Genomic DNA, 22,507 nt, shown 5'->3' on the forward strand with positions numbered 1-22,507 from the left:
TAGGAAATAAGCACCATCCCATGGGGCTAGGAGGTCAATGCAGAAACTAACACAGAAACAGAACACACTTTTTCCTCTGCGTGTCTGCTCTTTTGTAACTTTTAGATATCTCAAAGTTTAAAAATAGAGAGAGCAAAATGAAGAAAGCAACTATCTAATACAGCACACAAGATCACTGGAGAGCAAAGGTTAATGTGTGTGTGTGTGGTCATCACTAAGGTCACTTCTCCACCCCCAGAAAACACAGTGAGGCTATACTCCATTTCTGGATACAAATGTTTATTCTTTACCTCTTATCATTGCTATCGTTTAACAAGTGGCTCCTTTAAAGCCAGTTCCTATTTCACAGAAATTCTGTTCTTCAATAATTCATTGTTAACTGTTCAGTGTTGGGATGGTGATCCTGCAGGCTAGCCTCCACACCCTTACTCCTACCCAGAAAGCTACACCCAATTTGGGGAATGCCAGCCAGACTACCCAAGTCTGCTGAAAAGAGAAAACACTATACTTGATTCAAATTACAAGTTCAGTACTGTACTGTACACAGCCAGCATTACACATGCTTAATGTAATAGGTAAATAATGATACAACAGGTCCCACTTTTTAAAGTAAACTGTAACTAGGCAACTACAATGTAAGACTATGAGGCAGCCTTATTTTACTTAAAGTTTAAAAACAAATGTTGCATACACATTGGCTGCTCCAGAAGCCTTAGGCATGCAGACAGGAACTTGGAGGAAATGCTCTGGCTCAGAGCGATCACATGCTGCTTGAGCTTCTGAACCTTCCCAGCTAACCCGTGTTCTAAAGAAGACTATCTGAAAGTGCCAGGGCTGACTTCCAGGATGCACAGCTTCTAGGAAAGGGAACTCTATCTTGACTCCTCTGCACTTCTTCACAGATCTTAGAGACCGAAGGCTCAGTGGCTTCTCCCAACCTTGGGATTATTCCAGCGCTGTCTAGAGTGCTACTCCAAGCTCATGGGAACCATTTCAGTCTATCAAACTCAGAAGCATGGCTGCAGTCTGGAAGCCACCTCCAGAAACTGTAGATTTCAGGCTAAATAGATAATCCATTCTACCCCAGGAGAATGTTTGCCCATTAACCATGGGTTGTTTTGCTTGCTTGCAACTTTAATATGAGCTACAAAAATAGCTACACTTGTGATTAATAGCACCATGAAAACATAGATAAGGATAGAAAACACAATGGCAAAATTAATTTGCTTTTGATTCTGAACAACGTTTCCTACCACTAATATCAACACATTTTAACTGAATTTAAGAAAATAAGATGTCGTTAGAGGAAAAGTACTACTTTGGCAGAGAGACTATGGGAGAATTACTTCCACATTTTTTTTTTTTTTGAGCAAGAGAAGGTAAAAAATTGTAGTCTGCAGCCTGCCAAGTAGACATGTGGAAGTATCTTTAAAGGGAAAATTGAAGGCAAGATAAGGCATCTATACCCCTCAAGCAGTGATCACTGGAGTGTAGAAGTTGGAAGAGAATGTTGTGTTGGTACTAATATATGAGTTCAATGTAGTATATACACCAACATCTCAGAAACACAAGAGCTACTGTTATGAAGCATCTCCCTCTACTGTCGGTTCTAGAAAGAATACTGATCCCTACAGCAAGAAAAAGTAATCTGAAAAATGAGGGCAGATGCTGGCCATTGACTGCCTGTGTGCTTTACAGATTAATACCCGTAGCATTTTGTGAACATGTTGTAGATGTGTTTGTTTTACTGGCCAGTGTGTAGCTAGAAGCAGGTGCAGAGAGTGGGGGATTCTAACCAAGTGATGTCTGTTTGTTGAGTACACATGAGCTGGACCCTCTATAAGAAGGTGTTTGCTTTAGAAGAACTCAGAAATTCCCAGGCAGTCTGTTGAAATTCTGAGGGCCTAGTAGTCACTGATCCAGACAAACAAAATACTCAAAGGAGATTCCTGTAGTCACATCAAATCAGATGCCCCGTGATCCAGAAAATAGAATTTCTCAGTTCAACTTTCAGGAGAACTGGTCAGTGTGGTTCCTCCATAGGTGCCAGAGTACTCCAGATTAAGGTGTCACACCTGTAACAAAAAAAATTCCATGTGAGTTGAATTCCCTTTAGCAAGCTTTCTGCTTTTCCCTGTGGTGTGCCCCCCACAAGCACATGCACGCATGCACACATGCACACATGCACGTATGCACGGCGCACACACACACACACACACACACACACACACACACACACACAATCTCTATGCCTGTGAGGTATATCTGCTGTCCTGGCTACACCAGCATCATAGTCCCACTGCACCTCACTTTGCCTTCCTGCTTTTGACTTTCTCTGAAGACTTGGGAACAGCATTATTCTGAACCTAGTTCAGGAATGAGGGAGAGGTAATGCCCGCTGAAGACAGCTGCCAACTGTAGGAAATGAGGCTGCTGGTTAAGTGTCTCATTTCCCATCCTTCTTATAAATTGTGGGAAGCCTCTGTACACATAGCAGAGGTCCCATTAAGTCAGACCCCCAGAAACAAGTGCCGATACTCTCAACCTTACAATCACCTTTATTCTTGCCTGTCTCTCTTCCCCCTGCCCTTTTGCCACTTCTCCATGGGATTACCACTCCAGTGAATGATTTACACTCAAGAATTCAAACTAAGATAGACCTTAACACAATTATTGCGATGAGGTATGCTGTTGTTTTTGAAGAAGCAAAGTAATCAAACAAAGCTGATAGCAAGTGCCAAAGCTATGACATTAACTATCTGGAAAGGAGCCACAGGCAGTCTGAACTTCAGCCCTGACTATCTACAAAGAGAATAATGACTAACCATAAAGGGTTAGACCCTCTTTCACGCAGTGATCCTGTGACAGTCTATGTGTGTCCCTGAGCCACTAAATGGTAGCCAAACTGTGATAGTTTCTGTTTTTTCCTACCCCATATCATTCCATCCATGGGCACAAGATGTGTAAAATTTCCACAATGAATGCCTCAAGCTCCCTGGATATTCCTCAGAATTGACAGCACCCGCCTCTAACTCTCAATGAACTAGGCAACAGCTTCAACCGAATTTCCATTGCCACCCAATTTGGACATTCTTTACGGCCAAACAACTAAGTATCATCATTAATTCCTCCTCTACCCTGACCCACCACCCCCAACAGCAACCTAAACCTCCCTTCTCAGCCTCTTCTCAAATTCCCATCACCCTCTGGTACCTCACTCAAAAGGTTGTGTTGAAGGATGTCCAATAAATATGCACCATCTGATTTCATGAAAATTACAAAAGGAAGATCTATATATATCTCAATTTGTTTTTTAATTTTAGTTGAAAATTATCTTGAAACAACTGTGACCTATGGATCTTTTTCTATTGTACTAGGGTTTGGACCTAAGTCCTCATGCATAGTAGGCAAGTGTTCTACCAATGAGCTGAACACATACATCTCTACCTCCTGTTCTTCCTAGTCCTCCTCTTCCTCCTCCTCCTTCTCCTTTTCTTTTCTTCTTCGGAGACAAGGATGCATCAAGCGGCTCAGTCTGGCCTGGAGCACTTCATTCTGTAGGTCAGGCTAGGCTTGAATTTCTATGCTGTTACTGCAACCTGGTTTTCCTTTTTTCTTTTTCTTTTCCTTTCTCTACAATCCCTCCCCTCTCTCTTTCTCTTTGTTAATTTTGAGACAGGTTCCCATATATCACAGGCTGGCCTCAACTTGTTCTTATGATCCTCCTACCTCCAACTCCTGAGTACTCAGACAATAGTCCATTTTATGGTACTGGGATTAAGTCCAGGACTTCATATATGTTAGATAAGCACTTTACAAACTAAACTACACCCTGGACCCCTAATAATTTATTTTAATAGTAATTTACATGAACTATTTTTAATATACTACAGAATGGATAAACCCAGTTTGTAACCCAGATTTTCACACACACAAAATGCTAAAATTATCCTTAGGAAAAGTTTCCTTTCTTTTAAAATAAAAATAAATAAATTCAAGTCTTAACATAAAGAGCATTCCTCCCTCCCCAAACCCCTGGGGGAATCTATACCTGCAAGTCTAGATTTTTTGTTTGTGTTGACTGCTGCCATGATCATGTATTCACTATTGGGGTCATGCACACTGGATCCATACTTCTGGAAGAGAAAGTTAGAAACATGGTTTATTATCTGCTCTTTCCTACCTTCATGCTTGTTTTCCAAGTGTTTTCTGTCTTTTGTTGAAGTGGTGGGTGACAAAAGTGTAATTTTGGACTTAGGCTCAGTAGAACAACATGCAAATGTTTTCAATTAAAAGTGCTTTCTGAACTATGAGATGGATCAGTAGAAAAAGCACTTGATGACCTGAGCTCAATCTCCAACACCTAAGTAGTGGAAGGAAAGAATAGCCTAGAGATGTCCCCCTCTCTCTCTCTCTCTCTCTCTCTCTCCTCACACACACACACACACACACACACACACACACTGCAATAATTTTTTTAATGTTTTATGTGTCATTTTCCTCCTCATTTTTGCCTTGATTATTCCTTTCTCAATGGAGTTAGATAATGGATGTTAGGGCATGTTCTACCTCCCTCTCAAATAGTTCTCTCTCTCTCTCTCTCTCTCTCTCTCTCTCTCTCTCTCTCTCTCTCTCTCTCTCTCTCTGTCTGTCTCTCTCTCTCTCATACACAAACACAGAGTCTAACTAATGGTCACTGCAGCAGGCACTTACATGCTATCATATACATAATATACAGACTGGAGTAAGTTCTTTAATTGAGAATCTGTTGTGTAAACAGAATGTTTCACAACAAAAAGATATTTTGTTGTCCCTGTTATATTGCCTCTGAACAGCTTTTCTAATCTTTTTCTTAAAAAACAAGGAGTGTGTATGGTGATGGAACACATAAAGAAGCAGTTTCCTTCTTAGCTACTATTGGTAACTAATAAGATAATCTCACTGTTTCACTTTGTCAAGTAAGAGAAACTTATAACTAATTGTTTCCACTTAATCTTGACTCTTAGGAAACTTATATTCAAATCCTATTCCAACATTTAACAACTTTCAACAACCAAAGACATCTATTGTTATATTTTAACCTCCTTCCTAACCTTTATCTGTGACTGGCCCCAATTTTCTATCTTTTTAGGAAAAAAAGTAGTTATAATACTGTATCTCTGTAAGCCCTCTGAGCTCTTTTGGGAATGAGGTGAGCTACTAAAAAACAAACAGATAATCTCTGTTCTAAGTCACTAGTTTAATTAGTGTGTAAATTGAGGGGGGGAAGGGAATTGCCTCCCTTTTTCTCAGGTCACTCCTAGTAGAGCATCAGGCACTGGTGAGTAAATGACCACCCAGGAAAGAAAGTGTAAGGCAAAGTAGAAGTTGCTTACCTTTTTTGCAAACCAGAAGATAAATATGCACCCAAAAATGTATACCACAATAAAAACTGAGCATCCTATGGGCAACCAGAGCTTCAGCGGGCAGCAAAGCTGTGATTCTGATTCTGGGGGGGGGGGGGAGAACACATTGATGAAAGACCCGGAAACACATGTCTTCATTCAACGCTGCATAGAGAATGCTTCCCTAAACTGTAAAGCTTTTTAATCAAGAAAGTATTTTCTAACTGACAATGATGGGGGCAGTAGATGGCAATCAGCATCACTGCCACCTTCCAGCAAGGACTCTGAAATCCAAACTGGAAAGACTATGCTAGAGTGCTTACAAATGTGACTAATAGATAAAGACTTTCCATCTGCAGTTTTCACAAGATTAAGTAGGAAAATGCATGGTATAAAAACTGATTTTCAAATCATCACATCTCAATCTCCAAAGCACTTTTTACCTTAAGTGAGTAGAGGTACTATCCATTGAGCCATGAATTGAGTGTTTGAAAAATTAAGCCCTAATTCCAACTCAATGGTATAGGTCACTAAATCACTTCTTCCTGATAAATATGAACTGAATATTAACAACATATCATTCCTCACATATTTCATCCAAGATGATTTGTTGCCAACTACACCTAAAGAATGTAACACAAAAAAAGTACTTATTTGTTTGTTTCTATCGGTGAGAAAAGCCTTGGAAATGTGCATATACTCTTCAGCCCCAACCAATGTCTTACCGTATATATGCAAATATTCTCCAGGAAGAGTATTTTCTTGAAAAGGAGGTGGGTCAAAAATCAACAGGCTACAGAAGTAATAGCTGCTCTGGGAGCTGTCCAGGTTGTTTAGGAAAAAAGAGACACTGTTGTTGGACAACTGATATGGACAGGACTTGGGATTCTTGCTGGACCCAACATTTCCCTTGGTCTTGGTGAACTCACAGAGGACTTCTTCCCCTTTGAACAACTGCATTTTTAGCTGTTGGGTGGTCTCAGGGTACTCGCAAGAAATCTGTATACCTCCATTGTAAAATGAAAACATCTTATGCTTGTCTGAGTCATTGGTTTTTCCTGGTTCAAAAGAAAGAGAACAAAGTAAGTGTGCTGTTTTGTGAACATGTTGCCTTAATAATTATATTTAAGTGGGAATGTGATTAATTTTTATAAAGTCACCTCTATTGATACCAAAATGAAAGATGTCATAGCCAAGCAAACAAACCCAGGATATGACAAGGCAAAACTGTGCACTATAAATGGGCTCTTCATGTAATAGTATATAAGATGTACCTGTCAAATAACATGTTTAGATAGTATGACTTAGACAGAAAGGGTCTCCATGCTCTTGCAGGTTCCACACTGGGGCCAGATGCTAAATGGAGAAATGAGTGATGTGCTATAATTTGTGCTAGGAACAAAGTGCTATCAGGGAAAATGTGGTAGGGTTGGATGGTGTATTACATATTCACTAGAGGGTCAGAAAATGCCCCTTTGAAGAAGTGAATTTTAAATCTAAAATTAAAGCGTGATTTTCCTTTATCTGAACAAGACTTGCAAAAAGATGTTATGGAAAAAAATCACTTTTGAAAGTATATAAATTTACTGGGGCTAAAATTAAATGATTATATATAAACAGCATTACATCCTATCACAAAAAAAGTGAAGTAACAAACCAATTGTATTCAAATAGTAGAGTGTCTCCTATGAACCCATTCAATAAGGACCAAATCGGCCCAATGATCAGGAGAGGCCCAGATTTTTGCTCACGTTTTTTCACTCTTTGAGACCTCATGGAGACCTCAGGAGGAGGAGACCAAAATGTTTTTAGCCCAATTGCACATCAACTCCTGGCTTATAGGATCAAGGTATTCTTCTGTTTGTTTGTTTTTAATGACATGTCATTTGTTAATGAAAAGTTTTATGCTGAAATTGTTTGGAAAAAAATACCAGGATGGTAGCTTTTACTTCAGTTGGCAAATTTTTTTCTTAAGAAGATCAAACAAGTATAAGATAATTTTGAAAAAGTAGGCATCCCCAGTAAACAGAACGTATTTCTATATTTTTTGTTTTTAGTGGTGGGATTTTATGCTCTGCTATCATGATACAATGTCCTCTCATAACAGTTCAGTTTTTTATGTTTACATGATCATTTTTAATGAGCCTTTGTGTTAATCTTTCATGATTTATTAAAACTAAGCACTAAGACAACACCAGAATTATTTCCAGCACTCTGATTTTCTATAAACACCCTCATTTGCCCAAACGTGTCTTGCCATATTATTTCTTTAAAGAAGGAATACAACTTATATACAAAGATTGGCATCATACAAGATGATCTATTTGCCATATCTCTGTTTATGCTTGATGCCTTAACTCCTTTCACACTTCATTAAAATCATTTTATTTGTTTATTCATTTATTTTAGTATCTCTAGCTCTTAGCATATACCTCTCATATTTGTAGGAAACATTTTCAAATTAGAGGCTTGGCTATAAAAAAATAAACAAACGTGTTCCAGCTTCCAAATATGGCAATACTCCTTATTCAACAATAAAACAACAGGAAATAGTAGACAAAATACCTAAAAGTAGCATTGTATTAGATCATTGATCTGAAGAGAATGTAGAACATAAATCAACACCCTGGGACCAGGGACATGAGCAGAGTGGCAGAGAGGCTTTTGCTCTGAGAACATTTATTGTTTTCCCACATTCAAACTTTTGTTTTCATGTTTTATCTCCCACAGTCTGCAAAGCAAGGAAGCTAGGAGATGGTTCTTCAATAAGTTGATTTCCAAAGAATGCTGGAATGATCCTTGGAGTTAAGGGAAGCCTGAGTGAACTGACCCTCATGTCCAGTGTAGGAAAAAAAAAAAAAAATCTTACTCCTGCGGTTTTGCTTAAAGTAATCTCAGACTATCATTACCCTACATTTTCAAAGTAAAAATGCAGCCTATGAGTAGAAAAGATGTTATGAGCAACTTTTGATAAGTGAATGTCTGTAAGTTGTGATTCCTTGCTTAGTCACTAAGAGAGAGAAGTGTGAAATATCTGAATGAAAGCCACAAATCCACCCGAATGCTTTTGCCTGAAGGGGAGAAGAGAGTTTGAATCAGGAAAGAACATAGGACGCAGAAAGGAGAAAAGTGTCTGTGTGCTGACAATGTTTCATTCTTGGCTTGTGCTAATTGTGGGATGAGGTAGCTTATGTGATTGTTACTCAAAGTTTTCGTTTATTATTTGTTCACGTCTCTGTACCGATGTTTGATCTTACGATTTAGAAGTCTGAAACTATGCAGAAGGAAAAATGATGCTGCTTTCACTTTTTTCTAATACAGAGAAAAGTGTAAGTTAAAGGCAGAGGGGGTGGGAGCAGAGGACACTTGCAAACAGGTGCGGCTGCATTAGATTCAAGGCGGGGCGGAGCAGGTGGTGGGGAGCGCGTTCTGCATGAGGACGTTTGTCTGTGAGCCCCACACTTTATGTCTGCTGCAGAAGATAAGATCAGTGGACAGCTTCTCAGTTCCTTTAGTATTGTTCAGAGAAAATTTCCCGGAGCCTTTACAATGGCAGCAAGCAAACCACAAAAGAGATCCTGGGGCAAAACTGTCTACAGCTACTATATACACACATAACATAAAAAGCCTTGTATGTCACAGCTTCCTGTACTTTGCCCACTCTGTGACCCACAAGCCAGCAGGAGGTGAAAAGTAACTGGAATCGAGGAGCAGTGCTGCTCAAGGAATTCAAGAGCAAATTCTGGTTCTGTCTCGTGGCTGTGCCCAGCTACCCCTGTGGACTTCTCTCTTTTCTTCTGTAAAATAAGAAGTGAAAACAGTGTCTTCAAAGGGTTCTTTCTGGGGGAGATGGCTCAGAGGGGAAAGTGCTTATTGCATAAGCATGAAGACTCAGGTTTGGATACACCAAAAGCCTGGCATCTGTAAACCCAGTGCTTCGGGAAGGAAACAGGCAAGGCTCAGGAGCTTTCTGGGAAAACACTAGCCAGAAATGTGAGCTCAGGTGCACCAAGAGACCCTCTGTCCAAACGAAGGGAAAAGGTGACTAATGAAGTCACCATCATAGACTTCGGGCCTCTACATATGCACACACGTAGCACAGGTACTCACATACTCCATGCGCACGCGCGCACACACACACACACACACACACACACACTAACATCTACACAAATGTGTGTACTCACACACTCCTTGCATGTACAAATTGACATCTGGCCTCTCTCTATATATATGCATATACACACATGCACTCACACACTCCAAATACATGCACATACACACAGAGAAAGAGTGATGGGGGGGGTCTTTCCAACACTTTCTTTACATTAAGGGTCAGAACACATCCAGAAGAGCCCAAGAGAGACGTGACTTCACTGTCAGGTGAGCCTCCATCAAAGATATCATGTCCCCCCTAATCTTCTCTTACAGAAGAATATTGCAAGAAGTCAGGAAAATGTTAAAGTGAGAGAAACTATCTTTCATTCCTGCAGAAGTATATGGGATGGCTAGGAAGGGTTCTGTGTTTCTTTCATGCAGAACTAAGTTATGTGTCACTAAAGTCAGCTGGGGCCTCCAGAGTGTCATCCATCAAGCATTCATAAATATTCATCCCAACGATCATTCTTAGCCTAAACATATCCTAACTCACCTTTCATTATTGAACATGGTAATGAGAAGGCTGACTCATGTTTTCACATTTCTTATGTTTAAGTTTTAAACTTGCAGTCTAGAAAAAGCATTTGGCAACTATAAACCTGCAGTTTGAATGTTTGCAACCACAGTAGTTAAACATTTACCTCAAAATCACTTTGCACCTGTAGAACAGATGTGCTAAATCTTCTTCACCTCTAGCTGAATTTTGTATAATAATACAAAGAAAACAGAGCAAAGTAGTGTGGTCTGGAGAGATGGCTCAGTCTGTTAAGAGACTGCCATGTAAGTATGAGGACATGATTTCAGATTCCCCAGCACCCATAAACAAAGGTGAATATGCCAGCCTGCATCTACAACCCCAGGACTGCAAGAAGGCAGTGGGGGGGAAACATTCTTGGAACTCATAGACTAAACTATATAGCCAAACACTGTCAATATAGTCAAATCAGTGAGAGTCAGGTTCAGTGAGAGACCTTGTCTCAAAAACTAAAATGAAGAGCACTAGAGCAAGATACTTGTATTAATCTCCAGCCTCAACATGTGTGCATTTACATGTATATAGGCTCAAATACACACACACACACACACAGGAGAGAGAGAGAGAGAGAGAGAGAGAGAGAGAGAGAGAGAGAGAGAGCACAATGGAAAGAGACAGACCAACAAGAGACAAAAGAGTCCCTTATAACAATGAAAAGCATTTAATAGACAAGTGGACAAGTTTAAGGAAAATGTGAGCATACTGGTATCTTACAATTACAGAAGAAGCCAAAGTACTTCTTCTACTCTCTTTAGATATTCTTATTTCCCTGTCTAATACATAATCTGGATTACTGGCATTATAGCAACAACATATATATCAAGAATCTGTTTTGTTTGGTGGGTTGTCAAATCTGTTTCGTTAATTCGTCTGCCACAGAAGTAGTTAAAATTTTAAGTATCCCTCTCACCCATCTCTTTGTTGATTTCTCTCATATTTATGTTTTTTTTCACATACCCAATTAACACAAAAGCTGTCCTCCAAAATGTGACCTCTGCTATTGTTTTTACTGTGTTTATGACTTCTTCTCATACCATCTCAATGCCCAATAAATTCTTATATACATTGTTTTCCCATGTCCTAAACATCCTACAAATACCCTCATCTCATATTCCTTACTTCTGATATACTTCCCAGCAGCCACACACATACACAAACATACAGTCATCCATGGTGGACTTACATATAAAGCAACAAGACTACTATGCACAAACAAAGGCTCAAAGGCTCAGCCAGATTTAATTTTCTTCCTTAGGTCACACAACTTCCTGAGTTCACAAAAGAGCATCAGTTCCATCCACACTCGAAGTGCTGCTGGCAACAATCAATGGAATCAGGGAAAGTGGTTGCTAAGAGCCAAGCCTTTCAAGACCCCTGCTAAAAGTAGGTCAACAGGAAGAAAGCTTTACCCTTTGTTCCTATGGTCAACCAAATCTTTCTACTCCAATTTTAATCACAGTTGGTCCAAATTACAACTCTCTCTCTCCTCCTTCCGACCCCTTCCTCCACCCCACTTCTATGTAAAGCTGCCTAACTTTTGGGTTTCACTCTGGCCTGCTATGCCCAGCCTCTCTTCCATAATTGACTGCTTTATCTTCATTATTCAAAATGATGTTTCTTCAGAGGCTAGTAGTCAACCTATCCAAAGTGCATATAAGTCATTTTCTGACATATTTCCTCATAGAAAGAAATACTTATCACTGTATAAAATAATCAGGTCTGACTGTTTATTTACTTGTTTATTGCCTGGCTACCCCCACTATGATACAAACTTGAAATAGAGAACCTCATTGGTAATTTACAATTCCATCCCAAGTATCTACAACAGCACCTGGTAAATAGTAAATTATGATTAAAATTTATTCACAGGGATGTATGCATTCACATTTATTTATCTTACATTTGCATACATCAAGTTAAGCTGGAATCAAAACTGTGAATATTTTCCCCAAGATGGCATGTCACATAACTAGAAAATGATCTAAGGAAAAAGTTCTTTGCCTGTAGATACCAGGTTCAAAAAGTTTTGCTTAACTAATCGATATTTTTCTTGGCCCTTTCATGATTACTGAGGGCCAGACAGCTTTATATCTGACTGAATCTTTAAATCCCCAGAAGTATGTAATAGTTTAACTTGTCCAGTGTGTGGACAGGCCACGGGGCCTAGAACAACCACTGTACTAACCCACCCAAATATCAGTAAGTGCTACATATTAGTGGTTTTTAATACAAGCACCAATGGTACACATTTAAACATTAAGTTAAAAACACAAATGGGAATCTGCTTGTTTATATCCTAGTGATGTCTTAAAATCTGAGTGTTAAATCTAACACTTGCTTTGTTACCCATATCTATTTGTCTTCTGCTGACTCATCTAGACAACGTTCATGCTAGAGAACAGGTGTTATAAAACCTGAATCACACAGAGCAATATGTTTTATTGGGTATGTTCTTCTCATCATACTCAAATCTGTTACCTTCTTTCATGATTTTTTTTAAAAAATAATAGTTGTTATACCATCTCTACCACTTATGCTTATTGCTACCAATAGACTGTTTTCAAAAGTAGAATTACAGTTCTTGTATTATGTGAAGTGTTTATATTTTCAATTTTTTTAAACATAAGAACATGTGTTCCTTTTTTTCCTAGGGACTGTTAAAAATCTCTGTAGATGATATTATAACCCCTACCTATATAATTCCAACACTTAGATGGCTGGGTCAGAAAGACTGCCATAAGATCAAGGCCATCCTAGAGCTACATAGTGACTTCCAACCCAGCTTTGGCTACAGAGTGGGATGCTATCTCAAAAAACAAAGAAAAGAGAGGAGGAGGAAGATGCAGGTGGAGGTAGAAGAAGAGAAAGAGAAGAAAGTCTCTAGACAAAATCCTCCCTCAAAGAATTTATGGCAGCTCATGAGACTCTACTTGCAAAGTGATTCTTTTGATATCCAAACTATTTTATTTCTAAGTATCAGATGGTCTGCCTAGACCTACCCAGCTAGGACCCTGCAAACAGTTCTATTAGCTCTGGTTGAGAAAAGCTTTAAAGAGACATGTAGAGACCCCACCCAGTGCAAAGGATGTAAAACAGACTAGCAATGTGATTTCATTCTCTTTAACTCAGACTCTTAACCACAAACCTCTACAAAGGTCTCGGAGTGGGAGATAAGATCTCCTGAGTTTGCAATTATTGATAGTGCTTATTAAACATATTTTCTATAGTCAAACAATGATAAGCTTTAGTTGGTTCAGAAGAGCACAAGAGTGTGATATGAGAGTTAAAGTTAAAATGCTTGTATTGGAGTCTTGTTATACTTGATCTTTTACATATAAACTTTAGCATTGTTTTAAAAGTTTTCTTCCCACCACTCTTTTATCTTCAATAAAATAGTGTCATTTCTTAGGAGCCAACTAACTAAAACTTAGATTCCTGGCTAGCAGACTCGTACATGTGCATCATGCCTACACTCACATTATAATTCAAAAATATCCCAAAACCTAATAAGAGTGAGTGGGTTCCACAGTAGGATGGGTGAGCAAAATAAACTCTATTCCATATAGAGAAAAGCAAGCTTAAAATGTGATGAAGAGTGAAGACAAACCACCAAACCAAAGCATTCTCTTTCCCTCCTTCCCTTCCTCTCTGTTTCTCTGTTTCTCCTCTCTCTCTCTCTCTCTCTCTCTCTCTCTCTCTCTCTCACACACACACACACACACACACACACACACACACACACACACACACACACACACACGCTCCGTGTTTATTCTCCAAGGAACTCTGAAAGGGGCAAAAAAAGCAACCCTTGGTTGTCTAAGCATGTATAATAAGAAAAAAATGAAAGAGCTATTTTCTTCTAGTTAAAAGTTATTTTCTTTGTGAAAATGGAAAAACCCCAAAGGTGCTATAAAACTTTGAATCAATATTCACAACATAATTAATTTGCAAATAAACTACTCTGTTAGTGATTTCACTGCCAGTGGTTTGAAAATTATCATAGGATGGAAAATCACATGAGATTAAATGAGACTGCCTCTATTTCACAGAGAGGAGGGGACAATACTGTAGAGATTCATGAATACATATATTGCTTCCCACTTCTCAGTTGCTATGCACAGTGTTTTAGGCTCACACACAGAACATTTGTGTTGTGAACTTGTTTACATTGATGTTTATCTCCAGCTCAGCCATCAAGGCCAGTTTCCCATTCCTTTTAGCATCTCTCTCTGGACATGGTCAATTCATCAATATATCAAGTCCAAGCTGAACCCATTCACTCACTAAACCCAATGTTATCTCTTTAGAGAATACTGACCAGCCCCAGGACACTCAGAGTCTTCATCGCCTTTTCTACTCCCCAACTCTCTCCATCCAATCAGTCCCAAGTTTAGTTGACTCTAGCTCATAGATGCCTCTTGAACTTAATCTTCCTTCTCCATTTCCATTGCCAATCCAGACCTTATTCATGTCTTCTTCCATCTGTGGAGCATCTTCTTGGCTGCCCCTGCCCCCCAACAATAGTCTGTCCTCCCTGTCTTTCCTCCATCTGACTCTAAAATTGTTTTTCTAAAGCATATTTCATTTCTCAGCTTAAAGGTCTTCATTAGTCCACCATTGTTTATAAGGTAAAAACCCAATCTTCTTGACATGACATAAAAGCGTCCATGGTGGCATAGACCATCTGTTCCAACCACACTGAAGCACAGGGCCATAGAATTCACACCATTTCCGCAAACTGGAATCTAATCAGCCTTTAAACTAGAAATATCCTGTCATTCTCTAAGAAAGACTCTAAGTCCTTCCTTCAGATTCTTCTGAGACACCCAAAGCCTCCTCCCAGCTCTATGTTCTCAACAACACTTTATTTTGCTAATATATTTCTAGGACATATATTATTAAGTCCTAATTATTCTTGTCTTGCTTCCTCATTTAATCATGAAGTCTATAAGGATGAGAATTGAATTGTTCCTGGGACCTGGAACACAGAAGAAACTCAATGGCATTTTTTTTTTAAAACAAATGAAAACAAGACCATGAAGGTTCAATATGATATTGGCAGATGCCCTAGGCATGGGCCAAGAAGAATAAGAAAAGTAAAAAAAAAAAAAAAAAAAAAAAAAAAAAAAAAAAAAAGAAAGAAAGAAAAAATCCTGTTTGCTGTAAATTGTGGAACACTTACATCCAGGTTCAAAGGCAAAGACTCAAACTGATTGACGCCCACCCAATGTTTTGAACCCCAATAGTTTTCAGGAGCTTCCATTGTATTAACTGTGTACAGAGTTTCTGAAAGCAAGCTTGTAAGTCAGGTCGCCTTTTTTAATCTGTTTTGCAGCTGAGAAAACTAAGGCTTGAATAGCCATGTTCAATAGACTTGATCCCAGGTGATGAAGTCAGCAGTGAGCATCACAGTCATAAATTGAAGCTAGACGATATGACTTCAGTGTCTACTTACTGAACGCCCCTTCCCGCAATCTGATACTCCAACCTAACATGCTTACTTCACAGAAACAAAACTATAGCATCTGAAGTGGTTTGCTATGGGAAAACAAACTGTAAGTGAGAAGTGGAAATTTTTCTCTAGTATTTCTTTTTTTCCCATAAGGTATATGAATTCTCAGAGTACAAATACTTAATACTCACATGGGTGCTATGGATGTGTTCTGTACCTAAAGGGTTATTACGAACCCAAAACAGTAAGATTGTTTTTCAAATATGCAATTACATGTGTCTAATGCTTTTATTTACCTAGATATTTATTTACCAACCATTGTATATTAAGCTGCCCTGTGGTTTTTGAACATGGAAAAAAAAATCTTTTCTGATGTGAGAGTCTAAATTTCTCACTGTTACTTAGTAACTTATCTTCCAATAGAAATGGATTCATATATACAAGAAACTCTCATTGTAATTAAACAAGTGCAAACAAATATTCCTATGGGGGTTTTGCTTTAGTCTTAGATGGTATAAAATGATTTAGAGTGGAGTTGAGTGATTTTGTTGCTACTGCTTTATGAATGGATTCTCCAAGGACAACATAAACATTAGCTGTTTAAGTTTGATTTCTCAAATGCAAATACAGTCACCTGTGAAGAATCTTTAATTGCTTGTGGGAAGTGCTCTAAACATGACAACATGACTCAGAAAGAGTTGATTCAGCAGCACCAGCAGTCCAGTGCACATAAACACTTGAATCTATCACTTTGCTTAGTCACAGCCTGTATCTTCTCCACTTTTCCTTGGGCAAAGCAGTCTCCATCATCACAGTACCATGTATATCCCACAGAGGTTGGCGACCCCAACTTCTGACTCTTTAAATTTGCACATCACTGTCTGCTTTAGACAGTTTTAGAGACCAAACCAGGGAAAGCAAACCATGGTTTGGCTAACAGCTTCAATTTATTTTTTTATGATAATAGTTTTTATTTAAATTCGAAACAAGCTTGTTTTACTTGTCAGTCCCAGTTCCCTCACCCTCCCCCTCCTCCCCCTGTCCCCCCCCAACTCCAATCTCATCCCCTTTCTGCTCCCCAAGGAGGATGAAGCCTTCCATGGGGAGTCTTCAAAGTCTGTCATATCATTTGGAGCAGGGCCCAGGCCCTCCTCCATGTGTCTAGGCTGAGGGGAATATCCCTCCCTCTCTGTGAGCTCCCAGAGTCCATTCATATACTAGGGTTAAATAGTGATCCACTACCAGAGGCCCCATAGACTGCCCAGCTACAGCTTTAATTCATAGTCTCTATGTACTTATGTTCCACTTTCTAAAACATAATTTTGACTTTTTATAAAATTTCGACTTTTCTCAGAATGACTGAAACCCACCTCTTGACAGACTTGTTTGTTAAAAGAATGACAGCACAGAGTCACCATAATGCAGAAAACATGACAATGGTTCTTAAATATACTTTTTAAAATTGGAAAGCCTGATAATTCACTTTGCATCCCAAACTGAATGATCTAAGAATAGGAAAGTAGCATATATGGTGGTGTTTGTTCAGTTTGCTACATTTGTGAGTGTAAGCGTTTTACATCAAGTAATGAATATTATCGATGATGTTATGAGCAAAGCTAAGACAAAAGTTGGTTTTTTTCCCTGTGTGCCTACAGATTACTGGGACGGTACTAGATATTCAGAAAGTCTAATGGTCTATTACATCTGAAGAAGTTGTAATTAATAAGCACCCAAATGAAAGCAATTCTGCTCACTTTGGTGAGAATAGTTTTTACTTGAGAGTATTTCTAGAAAGAGATGGTGTGGAGGAGACAGAGAGGAAAATGTGATCAAACAAACACTAGAGGAAGGAATAAAATACTGTAAAAAGAGAATAAAGTTTAATTCACAAATGGAATGGGAGTATATATGGTCCCGTACAAGATTCCAGAACATACACGAGAAAGGGCATCAAGTGAGCCTGGAATTCTTGAATTCCAACATTAAAACAAACAGCTTTCAGGATCACACATTTCTAGAAGTTTATCAGTTGGTAGAGTCTGGCATACAAGAAGCTCTGGATTCAGTCTCCAGCCTCATAAACCAGTGGTGGACACATACCTGTATTCCCAGCACTTGGGAGTTGGTGGGGAAAGAGGCAGAAGTTCAAAGCCATTCTAGGCTACAGAAGACCTTGTCTCAAAATTGTTTTGTACCAAATTCTAAAAAAAAAAACTTTTCTTTTTCGAAGTTAAAATAGAAACAAGATTTAGACTAACATGAAGCACTTCAACACAGTCCAGAAGACCATAGAGAGTGGATGAAAATCCCCAGATAAAAGAGACTGCACTCCAGAGTTCCCAGTAACAGGAAAAGGTATCAGGCACCCTATAGAGGGAGAAAGAACATTGTCCCCTGTGCTGGGACTAATGGAAGGCCTAGGAGCACTACAGAAGAGACCTGACAGTTTAGAAGCAGCATCCACACTGATGCTGTCACTGAAGACCAGCTCTGTGATACAAGGGGCAAGAAAGGACAGAGGGACAGGAAAGGAATGCTGCCAAGAAAGAATGTGACAATGATCTATTCGACGCTAGTCCAGAAAAACCCATGCATGGGCCAGTGATGGCGCCAATGGGGGAATGGGGAGAGGAGGGCACTTCAAGGTTCTCATACCAGTGTGGCAAGTAAGGGTTAGGCATTCCAGCAAAGGGCATGACTATGCTTATTTCTCACTAGGACTGGAGATGCAGCTTGGCTGTAAAACTCTTGCTTGGCAGATGTAAGATCCTGGGATCAATTCCCAATAATGTATGTATTTAACTAATTATTCATTTGTGATCCTCTGGACATAATGACTTGATAGACAGACTAAGGAATATCATCAGGGGTTGGAGAAATGACTCAGTGATTAAGAGCACTTTTTGCTGTTCCAGAGGATCAGGGTTCAATTCTCAGCACCCTCATTGTATCACACAGCCATCTCTAACTCTAGTTCCAGGAATCTAAAACCCTCTTCTAGCCTTCCTGGGCACCAGGCATGAATGTAGTGCACAGACCTAAGTCCAATCACATAAAACAAAAATAAATAAAATTTTAAAAAAGTATTATTAACCTTCCAAAGTCACCAGAAGCAAAGAAGAATATTAAGAAGAAATGTTACTGTCCCAACAAAACATAAAATAAAAATGAGAAGATTCAATAACACAGGAACATAAGAGGTAAATATATACAGTCTTGGAAAATAAAATCAAGGCTGAGAATGGCTTCATTTCGTCTATCTAAAGAAAAGGTTGCTAATGCAGTTTTTTAATGCAGCATGAATTCTAGAAACAGGTGCTGGAAGGAAGGGGCTCAGAGGCCAGTCCATCTCCCCAGACCTCTCAGAGTTTTGTGAGAAGGATGTGGTGCTAAAATCACCAAAGGGCTGTTTCTCCCAAGATGGTGGTATTCTAAAATGACTCTTCAATCACTATCAGAGATAATGAGGGCCTGAGATTTACCCTCCCAGCTTCCTGATAGAATACCTTATGAGACCTGCATTTATTAGACATTGCCCACTAGCAATCAATCACACTGGCTGCGTTCTCCACACTGCTTTCAAAGCAGTCTCTCAAAAGCAAGACTTCAGCAGGTCATCCAGTAACATGCCCATTGCCTGGGAAGAAGCTCTTCTTGTATAGTATTTTTCTGTAAGGAAGAGCCTCGTACTACCCCAGACTCATGAAAAGGAGACTTTGTTAAATTTTACATTGGGTTCCAGTGAAGACTGGGCACACCCTAAGACTCTCAATTGCCATATTTTACCACCAAATACAAAGTTGGTCAGAATCCCGCCCCTGGAGATTTATGTTATTTCTCTCCCACTTTAGTGGAGCTGGGCACAGCTGTGTTCTAATGATGGTTCTGTCACTGATTACTGTGGGACAAATCACTTAGCTTTTCCCAGTTTGTGAGTCTTTCTTGGCAATGCTTGAGGGTAAGAATCCCTACAGTAGCATGGGAAAGCCAAGCCTTGGAAGCATTAAAAGTATTACAGAGGGCCCCTAAGTCTTTTAGTTTACTTGAGTTTGTCTGTTTCTAGCTGTGAAAATGGGAGTTCCCGGGTATACATACCCTGGTGGGGGCACTTTGAATATGATTACTGTTAGTGTATTTATTATCACCTTTTAGCTGCTCGTGACTCCATCATTTTGATACCTATTATTGGGAAATGGCATTCTACATAGTACAGTTGTCCGTGTGCTGAAAATAACTAACATTGGTTTTATCCTTTGGGATCCAGGTGACTATTCCAGAAGAATTTATTAATCAGCTTAGTTTGGCATCTTGTGATAATCCTATGGTTGAATCTACCCTCCTACAGAAATAGTACCCCTACTCATACAGTTCTTTTGAGTATAACACCACCACTGTAACTCCCCAAATGGGTTTGGTATACAGAAAACTTTTGAGTCAGTACAAAGAAACCATGCAGTAACTTACACAAATTTTCTTAAGAGAAAATCAAGGATCTTTAGCATGTCCTCATGGTCTGAGTAGCCTGACCCCTGTCCTCCTCCTTCTCAGCCTCATCTTGCATCAACCCAACTTCTTCCCACTGTGCTCAGCGGCACCTACCCTGGTCCAGCCCTCTGACCTTCTTTTGAACACTACGGATACTTTGTATTGACCGTCAGTCCATAAAGTTTTCTCTGCTGCCTTGACACTGATCTCCCCCACTGACCCCTATTTGGGCCATTTCCACAGGAAAGCCTGTGTGGCAGCAGCTACATTCGTACCCTCCCTACCAGACCTGAGTCCTTGGTACACTCTCTCATCGAAATGAGTTGGGCCTCTACTTGTCATCAGTTCATAGGGTTATTTGATTGACTTCTCTTCCTTTAGTCTCGGCAGAGTGGGCATACCTGGTTTTGCTCACCATTGTTCACACAGGAGCTCAGCACCTCCTGCAGGGCAAGTGTCCAGTGCTGCATGTGTGAACAGATGAGTGGACAAGTAAATGAATGGACAAGTGAATGAATGGACAAGTAAATGAATGGACAAGTAAATGAATGGATGTCCCTGCCATGGCGATTCTTGGGTCATTTATGCTGCCAAGAATTTCAGGAAGAACGCATAACTAAAAAAGCAGTGTCCCACAGCTGTTAGTGGTACTTATTCCAGGTAAACCAGCCAACTTTATTTATTCCTCGTTCTTCTTAAGAACACTTGTGTAACTCTGGGACAGCACAAGATGGAATGCCGAACAAATTCAATTTTAGTCTTAACATTCTTTTTGGAATGAAAAGTAATGTCTACTTCTTTGTACCACTGAAAAATGCATTTCTGGGTGGGCTTATAACACTGACTATTCTGCTTTCACTTTTCCTATTAAAGACATCCCCTCCCCAACTTGATGTCTCACTTCCTTTATCCCAATTTCAATAGCAACAGCCATAGTTATAGAAAAAGAAAAAGATAATATGTAAGTGTATGAAATAAGAAGCATTAAAAAGTGTATAATAATTTACATTGCACACAGTCACATTTAACTTGCCCCATGTGGTCTGATAAATGCAACCCTCAGAAAAAAATCAAAGGCACCAGACTATTAGGTTTACAGGGCCTGGTGAAGGCTTCAGTCATCCACTCTCCCTTTTTATTTTAGATGGCCCCCATATTTAATGTCTAGACACCTTATAGGAGCAGGCAAGATTGTCTCTAAGAAAGAAAGAAAAAAAAAACCCATGGCTAGCTATGCATTTAAGACGTAGAACCATCCAGGTAAGATTAAAGTCCAATTTCTTCTTTTGGAAGGTCATCCACTTTACTCCCTACTATAGAAAGATTCCCAGCCCAAACGCCAGGGCTATTGAATTTTCATTCTGTTGACATAACTTATCTTGCCTTTCATCTTTCTCTGAAACAGTGAAGCCAGTCTTCTACTTTACCCACTGACAGGTAACTCTGAGCAAGTAATTTAAAAATTTTAATGGCCTGTTGAAACATACTTTTTTATGTTAAAACACAGTATCAAAAGAAGCAACGCAACTCAGTGCCATCGCTCTGACAGGAGACTCGGAGCACTGAGCAGTGGGCTGGAATGCTTCACAAATCCATTTGTACCAAGTTTTCCTACTTTAAATTTTTTTTAATGTTCACTTGAATTATAAGTTAATATGAAGAAGGTGGGCCACTCACCTGTTAAAACCCCGATTTGGAAGCAGAGGGCAAAGGCATACCACAGATATGACTTCATGTCTGCCAGGAGCAGCTACAGTCCTCCCCTTCCAGGGTTCAAACGTGGCAATGAATTCACGTTCTCGGTTGTTTTCTGTTTTCTTGAGAGGAAGTGGGTTTGTGGAGGTTGATGTAGTGTCACATTTACCATCCAGTTAAAGACTCTACACGGACAACTTAACACAGCGCCTCCTCCCGCACATCAAGAGCCCAGTCCTGCATGAATGAAAGGATGAGTGTATGAGCCGATGCATGAATGAGTGAATGGATTTTATTTTCAAAGCTATTTATGTGTCATTTGTATGGTGAGGAACTTCATGGGCCATTGATAGCAGCACTGTGTAGAAGCATTATTGTTTATGGGGTGAATATCTTGTTGGTCATGAAGACCAGAGGACAATGCTGCCCTCATTCTGGTTAGAGACACAAAGTCTATTGTCTTCAGAAGCCATTCATTTCAGAAGTATCTCTAGATCAATAGCAGCTGGGGACTGCAGGATCCAACTCACATGACGAATAAGACATATTTTTGACACATTTCTGTCTGGGCTATTTGCTCCAGAGATAAAAAATTTGGTGAAGTAGGACAGAAAATAAATGAAGTTATTGAAGAAATTGAAATTTTAAAACATCTGAATGAGGAACGTTCCAGGAAGTTGAAAAATAATATTTACATGGTGCTCATTATAGATCATAGTTTTGTAAATGGTAGGGTCAGGTTTAGATCAACTTAACCCCTGATCTCTATGTTACAGCCATGAAAACTCAGGAGCC

General features: G+C 39.4%; 1 protein-coding gene across 1 annotated transcript; it reads right to left on the bottom strand.

Annotated features, from left to right (window-relative positions):
• Positions 1-1,379: 1,379 nt before the first annotated feature.
• LOC127226300 (inducible T-cell costimulator) lies at positions 1,380-21,758 on the bottom strand. The gene is made up of 5 exons (XM_051190212.1): positions 21,695-21,758; positions 6,110-6,442; positions 5,376-5,488; positions 4,052-4,136; positions 1,380-2,075 (listed from the first exon to the last, which is right to left on the bottom strand). The coding sequence occupies exons 1-5, from the start codon at positions 21,750-21,752 to the stop codon at positions 2,062-2,064; spliced, it is 603 nt and encodes a 200-aa protein (XP_051046169.1). The 5' UTR covers positions 21,753-21,758; the 3' UTR covers positions 1,380-2,061.
• Positions 21,759-22,507: the final 749 nt, after the last annotated feature.

Source organism: Phodopus roborovskii, unplaced genomic scaffold (genome assembly GCF_943737965.1).
Source record: "Phodopus roborovskii unplaced genomic scaffold, PHOROB, whole genome shotgun sequence".
In the NCBI taxonomy this organism is placed as follows: domain Eukaryota; kingdom Metazoa; phylum Chordata; class Mammalia; order Rodentia; family Cricetidae; genus Phodopus; species Phodopus roborovskii.

What these genes read in the sequence shown, in the direction of transcription:
- LOC127226300 (XM_051190212.1), bottom strand. Translation starts at nt 21,752, where the DNA reads ATGAAGTCATATCTGTGGTATGCCTTTGCCCTCTGCTTCCAAATCGGG. An exon ending in CCAAATCGGGGTTTTAACAG is followed by an intron (nt 6,443 to 21,694) that starts GTGAGTGGCCCA and finishes CTTTTGAACCAG; the next exon opens with GAAAAACCAATGACTCAGAC. An exon ending in TCTTCTGGTTTGCAAAAAAG is followed by an intron (nt 4,137 to 5,375) that starts GTAAGCAACTTC and finishes TTTCTCTTCCAG; the next exon opens with AAGTATGGATCCAGTGTGCA.